At 39.8% G+C, this 14,579-nt stretch overlaps 1 protein-coding gene and 1 long non-coding RNA gene across 3 annotated transcripts in view; one reads left to right on the top strand and one right to left on the bottom strand.

Annotated features, from left to right (window-relative positions):
- clstn2a (calsyntenin 2a) overlaps positions 1–14,579 on the top strand; it is a 71,828-nt gene that overhangs the window by 47,966 nt on the left and 9,283 nt on the right. For both annotated transcript variants that reach the window (XM_083541694.1, XM_083541695.1), the window contains 4 exons: positions 1,136–1,285; positions 4,365–4,550; positions 6,366–6,623; positions 7,527–7,648. In XM_083541694.1, coding sequence (XP_083397820.1) covers positions 1,136–1,285; positions 4,365–4,550; positions 6,366–6,623; positions 7,527–7,648 — 716 coding nt within the window. The remainder of the gene's footprint in view (positions 1–1,135; positions 1,286–4,364; positions 4,551–6,365; positions 6,624–7,526; positions 7,649–14,579) is intronic.
- LOC310726413 overlaps positions 1–14,579 on the bottom strand; it is a 77,376-nt gene that overhangs the window by 40,723 nt on the left and 22,074 nt on the right. The window lies entirely within an intron of this gene.

Here is a 14,579-nt window from a genome sequence, read left to right on the forward strand (position 1 = left end):
TAACAGCTTCTAACTAAGAACTACAGGTTCTGCTGACATGTTCTAGTTTCGTGCTATCTTTTCTAGCATGGTGAGTGTTTTTATACACCATAGAAATTAGTGATACCCACCAGCACTGACTTTTCCTTGTTCTCAGTGCTTGCCTTATTCCCTTGCTCATTATGCTCTTTCATGTCAGCAAACAAGTCCCATTCCATTTACAAAAGCAGGCTTTCCAATTTAAATTTTAATTCATTGGACCGGTAAACCCAGGATTTCTTTCAGGGTTTCGGGCTGTGTATATGACTTTTGTCTCTTCATACACTGTACATATAGGAGCAGTGGTGGCTCAGCAGTTAAGGCTTTGGTTTAATGGGGTTCCAAATGAGGTTTAACGTGCCACTGTTGGGACTTTAAGAAAGGCCTTTACCCTTTTCTACTCCGGAGGTACCATGCACTGGGACCCCAACTTCCAAAAAGGCTGGGATACACAAAAAATAAGAAACACAAGAAAGTATCCAGATGATTTTTTACTAGTTATCTCAAGAACTACCGCTACAAATGTACAACCCCAATTCCAAAAAAAAATTGGGACGCTGTGAAAATGTAAATAAATACAGAATACAATGATTCGCAAATCTCATCGAACCATATTCTATTTATAATAAAGCAAAATGTTCAAACATGTTTTAATAAATACCATTTGAAGATTTAAAAGCATTCGATGCATCATGAAATGAAAAATACAACAAAGAATACCCAGGACTGTTGAGCAGCTAGAATCCTGTATCAGACACATATTGGATATATTCCTCTCACGAACTTTAGCAACTGGTCTCTTCAGTTCCCAAAGGTATACGAACAGAAGACGTGATGCTACAACTCCCAACTTTTTTGAGACATGATGTAGGCATCAAATTCAAAATGATCTTATTTTTTTCTTATGTTCCTTATGTTCTCTATGTACTATTTTGAATAACAAATTGATTTATGAGATTTGCAAATCATTGTATTGTTTTTATTTACATTTTATAAAACCGTGTCCCAATTTGACCATGTATAATTGTATGCCTAAATACCAAAGAAGGAGGTCAATTGTAATTCAATTAATTGATGAGCTTTGCCTCACCACTCTTATGTTTCTCGTTTCCTCAAGGTAATATTCGGAACACGGAAATTTTAAGTTACGACAAGCGCCAATACTACAAGATCATGGTGAGCGCCTACGACTGTGGCCAAAAGAGGGCGAAAGAGAGTGCGCTTGTCCAAATCCATGTGAAACCCATGTGCAAACCTGGCTGGCAAGGTAAATTTAAGGGTCTTTTTTAGTGTGTACCATTTGATATCCTGACTTCTGGAATTGTTTTCATTGTATTATATGCAGCAAGAGTCTTTTGGCTTTAGTTTATTCATCTTGAATACCTATGTAGCACATGTAGCACTATGTACTATGTGTTTCCAGCATTTTGGATAATAATTGCAGCTGAAAATACAGCACATTTTTCAAGTCCTGCTTCTTCTCCTTCTTCTCGCGGCTTCTCCCATTAGGGGGCGCCACAGCGGATCGTCCGTCCCCATACCCCCCCCTGTCCTCTACATCTCCCTCTTTCAAACCAACTACCTGCATGTCTTCCCTCACCACATCCATAAACCTCCTCCTTGGCCTTCCTCTTTTCCTCCTTCCGGGTGGCTCCATCCTCAGCATTCTTCTACCGATATACCTCACATCCCTCCTTAACAATTGTAAAGTGCATAAAATGTGTTTTCTTTCAATTCAAGGCAAAACTGTGGAAGCGTGAAATGGTAGAACCTTCAAAAAATGTTGTTACAGCTTTACGTATTTCACCTCGACGTGAAGTGCTCCCAGTGAATTTCCCAGTCTTTCTTTTAATTGAATGCAAACGTATTCCAATAACAAGTTTCACACTGAGAAAAGTAAACAAAGCTATGTTTCCCCTTCATATCACATAATTAAATTGTCTTACCGGAACACAGTGCTGAGGCGAATTTACCAGCAAGTGTGCATCTCGCTGTTGCAGGTTGCTTTCCGAGTGCTTGTTAAAATGACAGGTGAACTTTGTTGATCTGGGGCAATTAGAAAGGTGCTACTGGGTTGTTTTGTTTTTTTCTCTGCCTCAGTTTATCAAGGAAAAGCACTGTCTGGAAAGAATGTTCTCGTATTACCCGGAGAAAGAAACGGGTTTTGATCATCCAGCAAAACAACAGTTTCGCCCAGCACAACGCAAAAGGTCACCCTCAAGCGCATTAATTAGAAATCCTTGTAAAAGCAAGCAAACGGTGCCCCGAACAACACTCTAGTTCAGCTCGGAAGTGCAAATCAATTTTCCTAAGGCCCATCTCCTTTCTGTATTCCATCGACCCCCAACCTATCCCCCTTTAGCCTCATGCAGGATGGTTCCTTAAATATGTTTTGACAGGCCCTGACCAGCAGCTAGAATCAGTCACTGGCTCATAGATTGTGTGTCCTGCATTGTCATTCGGTGTAAGGTGCTGGGGTGGAAACATGGTGACTAAGGTGATGAGCCCAGGGCAAGGAGAAAAAGAGGCTCGAAAAAAAAGACAAAAAAGAGGATTTCTCAGTTCCAACATGTCATGGTGGTTCAGGTCTGTAATTGGCCAGCCCATCTTGCTCTTTAGGGTCAATCCCTTGTGTGTCAGCTCTGATCTATCTATCTATATCCTCCGTTCCTTCACTGTTTCCCGTGGTCCACGCTGTCCATGCAGGGAGATTAACATTTCACTCAAGTTTAATGTCCATGAGAAAGTGAGTTTTTTCTTTATCCCAAAAATGCCTTACTTCATAACAAAAGTTCTCATTTTTTAAAAATGCATTTAGAGCAATATTCATAGTTGAGATACATTTAAGGTGGCCTAAAAAGGATTGCATATGAGCAACATGGAAATTTGTGGCAGATTAGCGCTCCGTCAGCTTTTTCCTCACATCGATTGGATAATCTTGGTGTTTTTGTACCCATTTAGCAAGAAGCAAAGTAACAGGACTTTAAGTAGCTAAGTAGCGTGGATGTAGGATGTGGTGGATCAAGTGCTATTTTCAAAAAATGCAGAATAATATTGATGGAAACCATATTGGTTAAATGCCAGTAAATTGTTCCAACTAAAACTATTTACATTTACATTTGGCAGACTCTGTTATCCAGAGCGACTTCCAATTATTTCATCTGAGGAGTTGAGGCTTAAGGCATTGTTCAAGGGATCAACAGTGGGAGTTTGGGAAGTGGATACTGTTTAAAGATTTGGATTTTGGATCTGAAAGTTGAGAGTTCAAATCCCAGTCAAATCAAATTGGGCCCCCGAGCAAGACCCTTAACCCCATAGATGCTTAGTGGTATAAATGAGTAAAATGTGAGTCACAATAAGGGCGTCTGCCAAATGCCACAAATGCAAATGGAACATTGGCAATGTTGGCGTATGGTCTTATCCTTTTTAGCAGTCCAATATCTTATTCAATATGCTACCACTTTTGCGTCCATGCGTCCACTCTCACCTCTCAAACCAGTACGCAAAAAAAACACGCAACCTCCAAAAGTCAACTCCATGTGTAAAGCCAATCGATCAAAATATGACAACTGTCTATTGAGGTTTTATCATTGGTATGAATTAGAAAAAGCAACTGAAACTAATTTTATTTTGTTCAACAGTTTATTTCCTGGACATTTTCGCAAGTTGAAAATGTAGACGCCCTCCTTTTCTCCAGACCTAGAAAAGGTGTGGACCCGCAAGGTTCCATTTCAACAAGCATCCCGGCACAATAGGGTGGAATAGTTATTGTTAAATCTCTCGTTTTTTTTATGAATTAGTTTTATTCTGAACAATCGAAACCAAAATCACAACCATTTTTTTTTATGTAAAGCCTGTCCTCTCTGTCCCGCTTTATTTGGAGTGAAAGTGCTGCCTCAGATACTCATAAAAGAACCATGACCCTTTCTCTCTAGAGGAGGGAAAAAAAAAAGGGGCAGCTATTTCAACATGGATACTGCCATCTTGCTGTGATAAATCACAATGGTGTTGCTAAAAATGTGTCCAGAGTGGTGCGGAAGAAAAATGATAGCGACTTGAATGAGAACAAAGGCAAAGTAAAACAAATCCATAAATAAAGACAAATAAGATTCAATCAGGGGAAAAAAGTTGGTGTCGTATAAAAGCAAAGCAGCATATGGGTTGGTCAGACCATGGTAGACTGTATAAGGTTTTGTGAGTGTGGCTAAATTATATACAAGGTCTAACTTCTAGTTTCCTATAAAGACATCCATGCAGTATGTCGCATTGAGCTATGGTGTTAATCAAAAAGTGGGCGTTTGCTGTCCTAGCAAAACTGTGATGCATTTTGTATGCATTCTCTTCAGGATGGAGTAAGCAAGTGGACTACGAGCCTGGGACCGGCAGCAAGCAACTGTTTCCCACGATGCACCTCGAGACGTGTGGTGGCCCCATATCCTCGGTCCAAGTCACAATAGAACTGCAGACCAGCCACATCGGGAAAGGCTGCGACAGGGAAACCTACTCTGAGAAATCGTTGCAGAAGCTCTGTGGTGAGTCGTGAAGTCAAGATACAACTAAAAAGTTATAGAAGTGCCAATCTTCAGAATATCCAACGGGAACCATTCACACCTCACATTGCTAAATATGAGCTTAATGTACCATAAATAGTACAGGTAGCCCGTGACCTATTTGGTATGCAATGTTCACTATGGGCAAATACGCATTAGCATGCTGAATATGGTAGCAGCTTTAACATTTGTGCACAGTAGTGTGGGTCCAAATGGTCCTAATTAATTATTAATGCTATATGGACAATTGACCATAGAGCATTATGTGCTAATGTGTTTTCAATCCACATTTACTCCCCATTTCTTGTTATAATAATCTCCACTCTTCAGGAAAAAAAGGTTCTAATAGATTTTTTTAATAGATTTTGAAAGTTTTTATGGATGTAGAATGAGAAGGGTGTATGGTTGGGTGCCGTCAGCATTCCAATTGATCCCAAAGGTGTTCAATAGGGTTGAGGTCCAAGCAGTCCACTCAAGATCCCTCACTCCAACCCATGTACCATATCTTCACCAAACTCATTGTGTGCAAGAGGCATTGCCATGCTATAACTGCTTTGGGTCACCTAGTTTAAGAAGAGGGAAAATTTTATACTTATCCAAAGACATCCTACACAAGTAGGGGAAGAAAAGTCTTGGCTGGAAATTGGCTGGAACAGTTCCAATTCTTTTAAAAAATTCTCCATAATGGTGTGTTTACAACTTTGTCCAATCGTCAAAATTACAGCTGTGACAAATTGTATTTCTACCCAAAACACCAATTGCACATTGCGGAGTACGACACGAACCAGACAACTCCAGGAGTCTCGCGTATACATTTCAGCTATTTCATAGTTACACCTTGTTCTCAAGTTGCCATTGATTTTCTCTTCATTTGTCTGAAATGGACAATTAGTGGAATTGAACTTCTGTCATTATCACTTAAACCTGGCGGTATGAAGACCTTAAACGTTTTAGGCAGGATTAAAAGAAATTGAACGAGTCAAAGAATTGCACAATTGTTGAGTTACATTCCCAACCTCCCCCTCTCAAAAAACACATCCCTGATAACCACCTCGGATTTCGTCTCCCATGCAGAAATGTGGGGCGCTCTATTATAAAATAAAATATGTGTATGCAGTAAACGTTTGTAATTTGAGCCTGGTTAGTTGACACTTATGGGATATCCAATAACTGCAATGGATAAAATGGATTCTTCAATTAGGACATCAGTCATTTACTGAAAAATCTAAACAAACAAATAATATCTAACACTATATGTGTGGTAACCTGATCCAATAATACATAGACAGACACTATAATCATCTTTACAGCTTTAGAGTTTTGGTCAAAACCAGGTTTTCGCTTTAGGGAGTCTGGCAAAATGCCCTGCATCATATTTGACAATGACAACATTCACTGTAATGAATTTAGCTTGCCTGTTATTGTCCAAAAGAGGGAAAACATTATTTCCTCTACCTGTCATTTTCCACAAAGGATTACCAAGTACAAACAAGAAAGGATGTTGCAGGGTCTCTGGAAATGGTTGCTTATAAAAAGACAAGCTATCAATATCGGACAAACTGTGATCGTTAGAGCTGTGGATATGCAGCGAGAGCTTTTTCACAGATTCTACTTGCCACCTTCAATGTAACAAGGTGAAATTTTACACATTAACATGTGTTTCTGTGACATTGAGGGAAAAAAAAAAACGAAACAAAAATAAATGCCGGGTCAAACATTGCTTGCTGTTTAGTTCAGTGTGACATTTCCCGTCACCTCATAATCCAAAGCCGTTCTCACTGTTGTTATTTTCTGCAGGTGCCGCTTCAGGCAGTGTTGATCTTCTCCCTGCCCCGAGCACTTCGACAAATTGGACAGTTTCGCTGCTGACCGACAGTGGACGAGACAGTGACCTCGTCTTCCACTTCGATGGGCGACAGGCGACCAATATTCCAGAACTGGTGGTGCCTCAAAACCTCACTGAACAATTCACAATTGCCACATGGATGAAGCACAGCCCTAGCCCTGGTCTGAGAGGGGAGAAGGAGACGCTGTTATGCAACTCGGACAAGACGGGTATGAGGGAACTTGATACCGCTTTACCATATTACAGAGCATTGTTATAGGGAAGTGGATAAGATGGATGTCGATCGGAAAATCACGGGTTCAAATCCCAGCACCGCAAAGCTGACACTCCTGGGTCCTCGAATAAGGCTCTTAACCCTTAATTGCTCAGCTGTAGAAGTTAGATAACTGTAAGTATCTCTGGATAAGGGCATAAATATAAAATGTAAATGTCCCTACACAGGCCTGGAAATTATTTAGTGCTCAGCAGTTCACATTAAATTGCATCACATTTACATTTATGGCATTTGGCAGATGCCCGTATACACAACGACTAACAATTATATTATTTACATAAATTGAGCACTTGACAGTTAAAGAACTTGTCCAAAGGACCAGCAGTGGCAGCGTGGTGGTGCTGAGATTTAAACTCATGACCTTCTGATCAGAAGTCCAACACTTTAACCACTTAACTGCCATGTCCCTTGTTTCCATATTTTAGTTGTGTTTTTCTTTTTTGTTTTTTTACTAAGAAAGCAAGGAAGTAGTGTATCGCATGCTCAACATTCGGATCAGAATGTTGCAAGACCATTGATTTGCATCGCCATGGAAATCACAAGACACTGAGAAGGTTAATTGTTCGATATATAAACGCTTCAAAAACATGGCCTTAAAGGTGCCAGATTCCACAATATCGATGGCTTTCCAATTGATTATGATTGATTGTTTTGATAGGCTGTCCCAATAATAAATAACTTTTTTTATTTTTTGGTCTCACCATATTAATGGAATAACGAGGTCAACTTGCTCCGAATTTCTATCCATGCCACAGATACACTTTTTCTCAAGATTCAGAACTTCTTCCGTCCCCCCCCCTTATTTGAATTAACTTTCACCCATCTTATATATTGACAGAGATGAACAGACACCATTACTCATTGTATGTGCACAACTGCCGTCTGGTCTTCTTGCTGCGGAGGGACTTCACGCAGATGGACACATTCAGGCCGGCAGAGTTCCACTGGAAGCTGGAGCAGGTGAGAAGAAACCGATGCACACTTCTTTTAAAAGTATAGTGGAAAAGGAGACGATAGAAAAAGACAGAGTGAAAACCTAAATATGTATATTTCCATTCTACGCTTTGCTAAATGGGATGACCAGAGGCCAAGGGGGTCCTTGATGAGCATAGAAGTGAATAAGGTCACTGGATTTGAACAAATCTGAAAGTTTGAACTTAAATGTGCTCAAGATGATGTATAATACTCTGACTGTGACCATTTTGTCGGAAATTGTAAAGAATTGAATTAGTGGATGAGAATTTTAATGAAAAACATGAAAATGGCTTTGTGCTTAGGGTAACAATACTGTCTGTGCGTCATTGGGGCTACAGGATTTATGGTACCCCAGAATCAGGTCAGGTTTAAGTCTCTTGCTCAAAAACTCACCCCTGGCAGCTTGGTAGGATTTTGACTTTTCAACCTTCCTATAATTAATAGCCCACGATTTTATCCCCACTTTCAGCTGCTAATTGCAGAGAGATGGAACATCCGTGCGAGATGAATTATGACTGCATTTGTGCCATGACATCTATAATTTCTGAATCGCTGTTTCAGACATATGTTCACATATCTTTAGTTGTCTCCAGAGTAAACAACGCTTCTCGTGTGCTGCAGTAATCACTTAAAACATCTTGAAGACTCAGCATGTCCCAAAAAAAATTACAGTGTACAGGGTTTCTTTTTTTTTTTCTCTCACATGTCAAGAGTAAGGCTTTTTAACGAAACCTGAAAATCTAACTGATTACACAGGCAATGTAACATCTGTTTCTACAGCCGCGAGAGCCTCCAATTGTGTCAGCAACTGCATATATCTTCTGCACTAAATAACTGAGACAGTTCCGTAGCCACGAGAGTATGCAAATGTGTCAGCAATTGCACATTTCCACTGGGTTAATTATCTGCCATTGAAAAATTGCATACAAGCAGGGAAGGTTTTGTATTTTCATAACAGCATGTACTATTCAATTTACCAACATGAACTGCTCACTTACTTACAGGTCAAATGGAAATTGAGTTTTAAAAAAAAAAAATTATAAATCCAATAAGCTACACAGGCTTCAGTGATCTATTTCTGCCTGGTCCAGGACACAATTCAGTAAAATAACTGTTTGGCCAATAAGCAAACACTGACTCAAGAAGACTAGGAAGACTATGAATATCCCAGGAGTTGAGGTTTAAGGTGGTCAACCTTCAAGTCAAATGGTCCCATTATTCATGGTTTTTTCAATCCCAGAGTTTACTACAACTAAGTACAGGAGATGAGTCCGGCCCATGACTTGCCCTTGGGACTGGGCATCCAGTTTTCCAGATTGAGGTGTACATCTAGACCCCAACACTGCAGTGTGAGCCATTATTGGAACTTGGAACAATGCTACATTTTCCCAGATTTTGTCAGCCTACCAAATTTCCTCCAAGAGCACCTTATTCAGTCCAGGGAGCCAAAAAGAGTTCATGAGAGGGCAGCTGCAAGGTAAATTCCACAATAAACGAGGTATATATTCTCAAAAAAGTACCTTGATGACCAAGAATTAACAGGCCTTGCAAGACCACAATTGAGTCCAAAAAGGCTTGGGGTTGGGTTGGGTTCATCGAGGTGCTTCATTGAGACAAATGTGAGACAAGCCTATATACAGTATATAGCTTGTTTAGTAGTGGAATTAGCATTGCATCTTATGAACACTGATTACATCCAAGGCAAGTGAGATCTGCCATTCCTTAGATGTTCATCTGGGGTTTTTGTAGCTCTCTGGGTGAGCTGCCGAGGTGATCTTGGAGGAAAATTTTTAAAGAACTTTAAGTCTATTACCTGAAGCTTGAACTGAGAAAGGTAATGGCCCAAACATACAAGCAAGTCCACGAGTAAATGACAAACAACATCTAGTCAAGGTCCTGACATGAATTAAAACACTTTTGCTAAAAAGAATTCAAAGAATTCACTGATCCAGTGAACCCGCTACACCTTTTCTGTTAAGGTTAGCATAGTCTTTGAACCTCTCAAACGGTCTTTTTCTGAGGAGCAGTAGACAGCCTATAGTTTTTAGTTCTTTTGAGTGTAGTATCAGAGATCTTGAGATGCATCTCATGGCAACAATCATGACAATGACAGTCAGCATTGATTTTGTTAAACCAGTTGGAAAATTAAAAGCATTTCTCATTTAGATCTCCAGCTACAATGAAAGGGACATTAAATTGAATGAATATCTAGAAATTTTTGGAAAATCCTCGTCTATTCTAGAGGAAAGTCAATTGCAAATTTTGTAACAATTATAACAAATTGAGGGTGAGGTCTTACACCATTGTTTGGAATCATGTATGGAGCCAATAGTGTACAATACATGTAGACTGTATTCATCAGAGATAGCGAATGAATGTTTTTATGGGCTATAATGTCCATTTTAAGTCAATTTTTTCATGACAAAGAAACAGCAGGCCTTGTTCACTGTGATTTTTGCCTCAATGCATTTAGATCAATAAGCTGATTTTTCTACTGATGTTCATCAGTCCAGAGGGCAAAGAGCACTGATTCCTTCTGCTAATTGTGGCGCCTATTGTTCTATGTCAACTATAAATCAGGAGGGTTAATGGAAGTCCAGAAATGTTGTTAATAGAGAATACTGTATTCATAATTGGCATACTTCCATAATAAAAAATTTTGGTTGGACGTGTAGATTACTATAAGGGCTAATACATATGTGTAGGTGTGGATCTGTAAAATTGGAGCTGACTGTCCAGCTCATATCACAGCATTGACTGTTGATGAGCAGCAATTAGTCCCATGTCATTTGGCAGTGATTTATTCGGATTACTGATTTTCCCTTCAAGCTGGAGAATATAAACATGAATACATAAATATAAAATACACACAAATCTGTCATTGTGACAAAGAATAGATCACTTTTCTCATGAGGACTGCATGCATCGCGTCTGTGATTTCCTTCAGTGTCAGAAGATGCGGCAGTAAAACGCCCGTAGAGAGTATGCCATTAACAATTTCCTCATAAACTGAGGATTTTTGAAATTACTTGGTTAATGTGGATGTTGTCCTGCCACTGGTCAATGATGTCAGGTACCATTCAATGTACTTGGACCTTCTGTATAAGATCAGGATTAGCCCAGTTAGCCTGGAGTCTTTTACTTTTTTTTTTTAGATACATCCATGCTCCTATTGTTTCTATGTAGCCAACTAGGTAGAAGGCAAAAACAGACAAGAACTGTAATTGGAAGAAAGTTCTGTGGACAGATAAGTCCAAATCTGACATTTTTTGGCTCTAACAGAAGAACTTATAAGACAGAGAAGATGTTACCAGACTGGCCCACCCCTACAGTAAAACATTGGTTGTGGAAGTTTGGAGAGCATGGAAGGTTGAAGACTTATTTAGGGTCAATCAAAAACTGAACCAACATGGCTCCCATTCCATACTTCAACACCATGTAATTCCGTCTGGACTGCGCCTCATTGGAACAGAGTTCACCATACAACATACGTTATTTAGAGAGCAAACAGAGGTCTGAAGTCTTATAGATCATGAAATGGCCTGCCCAGTCACTGCACCTAAATCCTATTGAATTGCTCTTTGATGAAGTGGATCGCAAGAAAGAGATCTCTAACTAGCAAAGAACATCTTTGACAAGTTTTCCAAGAGGCATGGCAAAGTATTCCAGCTGAACGTTTGGAAAATGTAACTCTCCAGATGCCAAAAGTGTGTCAAGCTGTTATTCATGCATTTTCAATAAAAAAATTAAGTTGAGCATCTGAACATTTATATATTTGTTTGACTAAAGTAAATCTTTGCCTAGGTTGATGTAAAAGACAAGGGGTTCAAGTACTCTAGCTCATTACATCATACTCAATTTAAATTTCAAAAAACCCTAACAAATATCAGATGAAAGGGGTGGGTCCATGCTAACGTTAAAAAATCCTAACCAAAATGCACAAATCACAGATGCCTGTGAATTTAGTGCAGGTTTAATTCCTGTATGATTGGAACACTGTTTACTGACCACTGTATATTTTTTTTAAAGAATGCAAAAAAAAAAAAAAAATTTAAATACATTGCCAGTTCTTATTTAATACCTAAAACCACACAGAGTCTCACAGAGATCACACTTGTAATTTCAAGACCTAGCGAAGTTGCAAGCGGTTTACCACAGTCGCAATTTAGGTAGGTAACTCCTAACCATCTCAAAGTTAATGATAACCACCAATTTCACCGGTTGCAAATTAGTAATACAGGCGATACCCCAATGCAGTCTTTATTTTTTTGTACTTCCTTGGAATACTGACAAATTGGAGATGGAAAACACTCTTTAAAGGGGATACATTTGAAAACGCAGACTGTGAAAATGGAGGCTTTCGAAAAACCATGATGCATGTTTTTGCCATTGCTGCGACGAAGAGGCTTGGGTTTTGCTCATGTGCAGTACAGGGACATAATCATTTTCAGACAACACAGAGTTGAAAACGTCGTTTTTAAATTGACCCGGATTAGTGTAGAGGTAGCCTAAGTAAAATAGTTGGTGTTGCAATGATGAAAGCTAATAACACATATACCCTCCACACCCTCTGCCATAACCCCAATAAAAGCCTGTCTATGCCTACAGCTTTTCTTTTCTCTGTTTTTTTAAGTTCTTTACCCTCAGTCTACAGTAGGGATTATTCGAGAACCTGGGCCAATATAGTGTGTGCCGAATCAGTACAGCTCCTTCTAAACTCACAATGCATTTCCTGGAAAAGGGAGTCTGAAATGATGGCTTTGTCATGGCTGGCTGAAGTGCTTGCCAGGAGTGCACTGAGTGAAAGTGAAGCCAAGTGTTTGTGTGCAAGTGCACAAGTGTGTGGTGGTACTTTCATGTGCATGAATGGCCTTTTTCAGGAAAGTGAATGTAATGAACTGCCAGCTAAATCCCAGGTCCCGTTCCATGGATGAAAAAGCTTAGAAGAGAGATGGCTTCCTCTCATACATTGGCGAACTTGCAGGAGTTATTATTCGAACTCCACAACCTCCAGGCTTTTAGAAATTTAATCAGTGCAATATCTCTCGTTGTAGCATGGGTGGAGCTGGAGAAGAGTGGTGTGGGTACATGAAAAAAATTTCATTAAGAAAACAAAAACTTTCCAACTCCATCCTACCACTCTTTTCAAGTTCTTTGCATGAGCCGAATGGTAGGAGGGTTCTCAGCCTACGTTCACATTTGCAGTGCTGTACTGCTGGAACAGGTTTGGGCCTCTTTGTTCCAGTGAATGCAAAATGTAATACCACGGCATGCATAGACATCCTACAGTGTACAATTGTGCAAATTGGCTTATATATTTATAATGCCATATATTAGTGGAACGGACATGTTTCTATACACTCCTATAACAATCATTTTATAACAGAACAGTTGGATAGATCAGTCAGCGGAGCATCAGACTTTTAATATAATGGCTCAGGATTCAAGTCCCCATTTGATGCTTCTTGGTGAAGTTCCTCCTCCAAAAGCATAGGTGAATTCTTTTGCTTTGCGCCCATTAAGATACATTCTGCATTCACCAGTTTAAGATCAGGAATTAATCGATGCAGTGCAGAATTCGTGTGTTAAAGTTCTTTTCAAAACAATGTACCATCTCAGAATAAATTAAGGTCTGGTTTATGGCCAAATGAACATGTTCCTTTCAGACAGACCAGCACAGAGATGTGTTTTGACAGCATGGGGGAAAAAACAATCCCCGCTCCCTGGAGCATTGATTTGGTATTCCTGGAATGAGGTCACCTACCCGACCAGCTTGAGGCTGTAGACGTGGAGGTCACTGGTAATGTTTTAGAAATTCCTGAATCATTTATCTGCCAATGATCAGGCGTGTTTTGGAGGAGGGCAATGACAAGGAGAGGTGCGTTTAGCTCTTTAGAACTGGACCTCCTGTAAGTCGACTGGGTTGTAAAGTGGGACTTTGGGAGGAGGTCTGTTAAGCAGACTTGTGCAAGAATCTCATTCCTGAATGAACATAAACTCCAACAGAGGATCATGCAAATGGTTAATGCGTTCAAATGGATCTTTGGTTTACAGCATTCCGATTCTCAGCAAATCCATCCTCCAAGTTCTTGAGTTGCTCAGTAATTTCATGGCTCTTTAGGTGTCTTTAGGAATCTCCTTTAGGTACCTTGGAACACTAGCAAATTTTGCAATATCTCACTATATTTGTTTTTGTAAAAAAAAAAAATAATTCAACTCCTTTACTTGTGCATTTATCATCCTGTTGAAGTCTGTTTCAATCGATCAGCTGTCCCAGCATTCGCTGAGCATTATTTCAAACTGAGCACTGCCTAATTCTTGACTACAATTCTTGTTCCTTGTGTAGCGCAACGTGTCGGGAGAGTAGGGGGCAGAGATAGGCGCAAATGATTGTTTACCCCCAAGAAGCCGATGCCTGGCCTATTACAGGTCCATAAATCTCCAGGCACTTAGAAACACTCAGCCAATCTCATGCTCCAATGATCAGCACAGGCTGCACTCTGAAAGCAATCAACAACTCCACCTATCGGAGTGAAAACTAGGATGAGTGTTTCATACCCTTTGTTTTTCTCATGGACCCTTTACCTTCTCAGTAAATCCCCCCTCGAGCCCAGTGAATTCAATTGGTGAACGTTGGCTAGGTTTTTCTGTCGTGTGTCTAATTCCAGTTGCTGTTGTTTAGTTGAATGCTGAGGTGAGAAGGAATGGCCCACCATCATAGTTTTTCATTTGTTTGTTTATGTTTTAAATTAAATATGAACCCCCCCCCAAGCACTATAGCAAAACCCAGAAAAACAAGTCAGCATTTTGTGGGAACTTTAACAGTTTCTCAACCTCCGCTACATTGTTCCCACCGGCCAAATTATTCATTGTGTTTGTACTTACCATTTAGGTATTTCCCAGAAACATCTAAAAT

Source organism: Silurus aristotelis (assembly GCF_946808225.1).
Source record: "Silurus aristotelis genome assembly, chromosome: 5".
NCBI classification, from domain to species: domain Eukaryota; kingdom Metazoa; phylum Chordata; class Actinopteri; order Siluriformes; family Siluridae; genus Silurus; species Silurus aristotelis.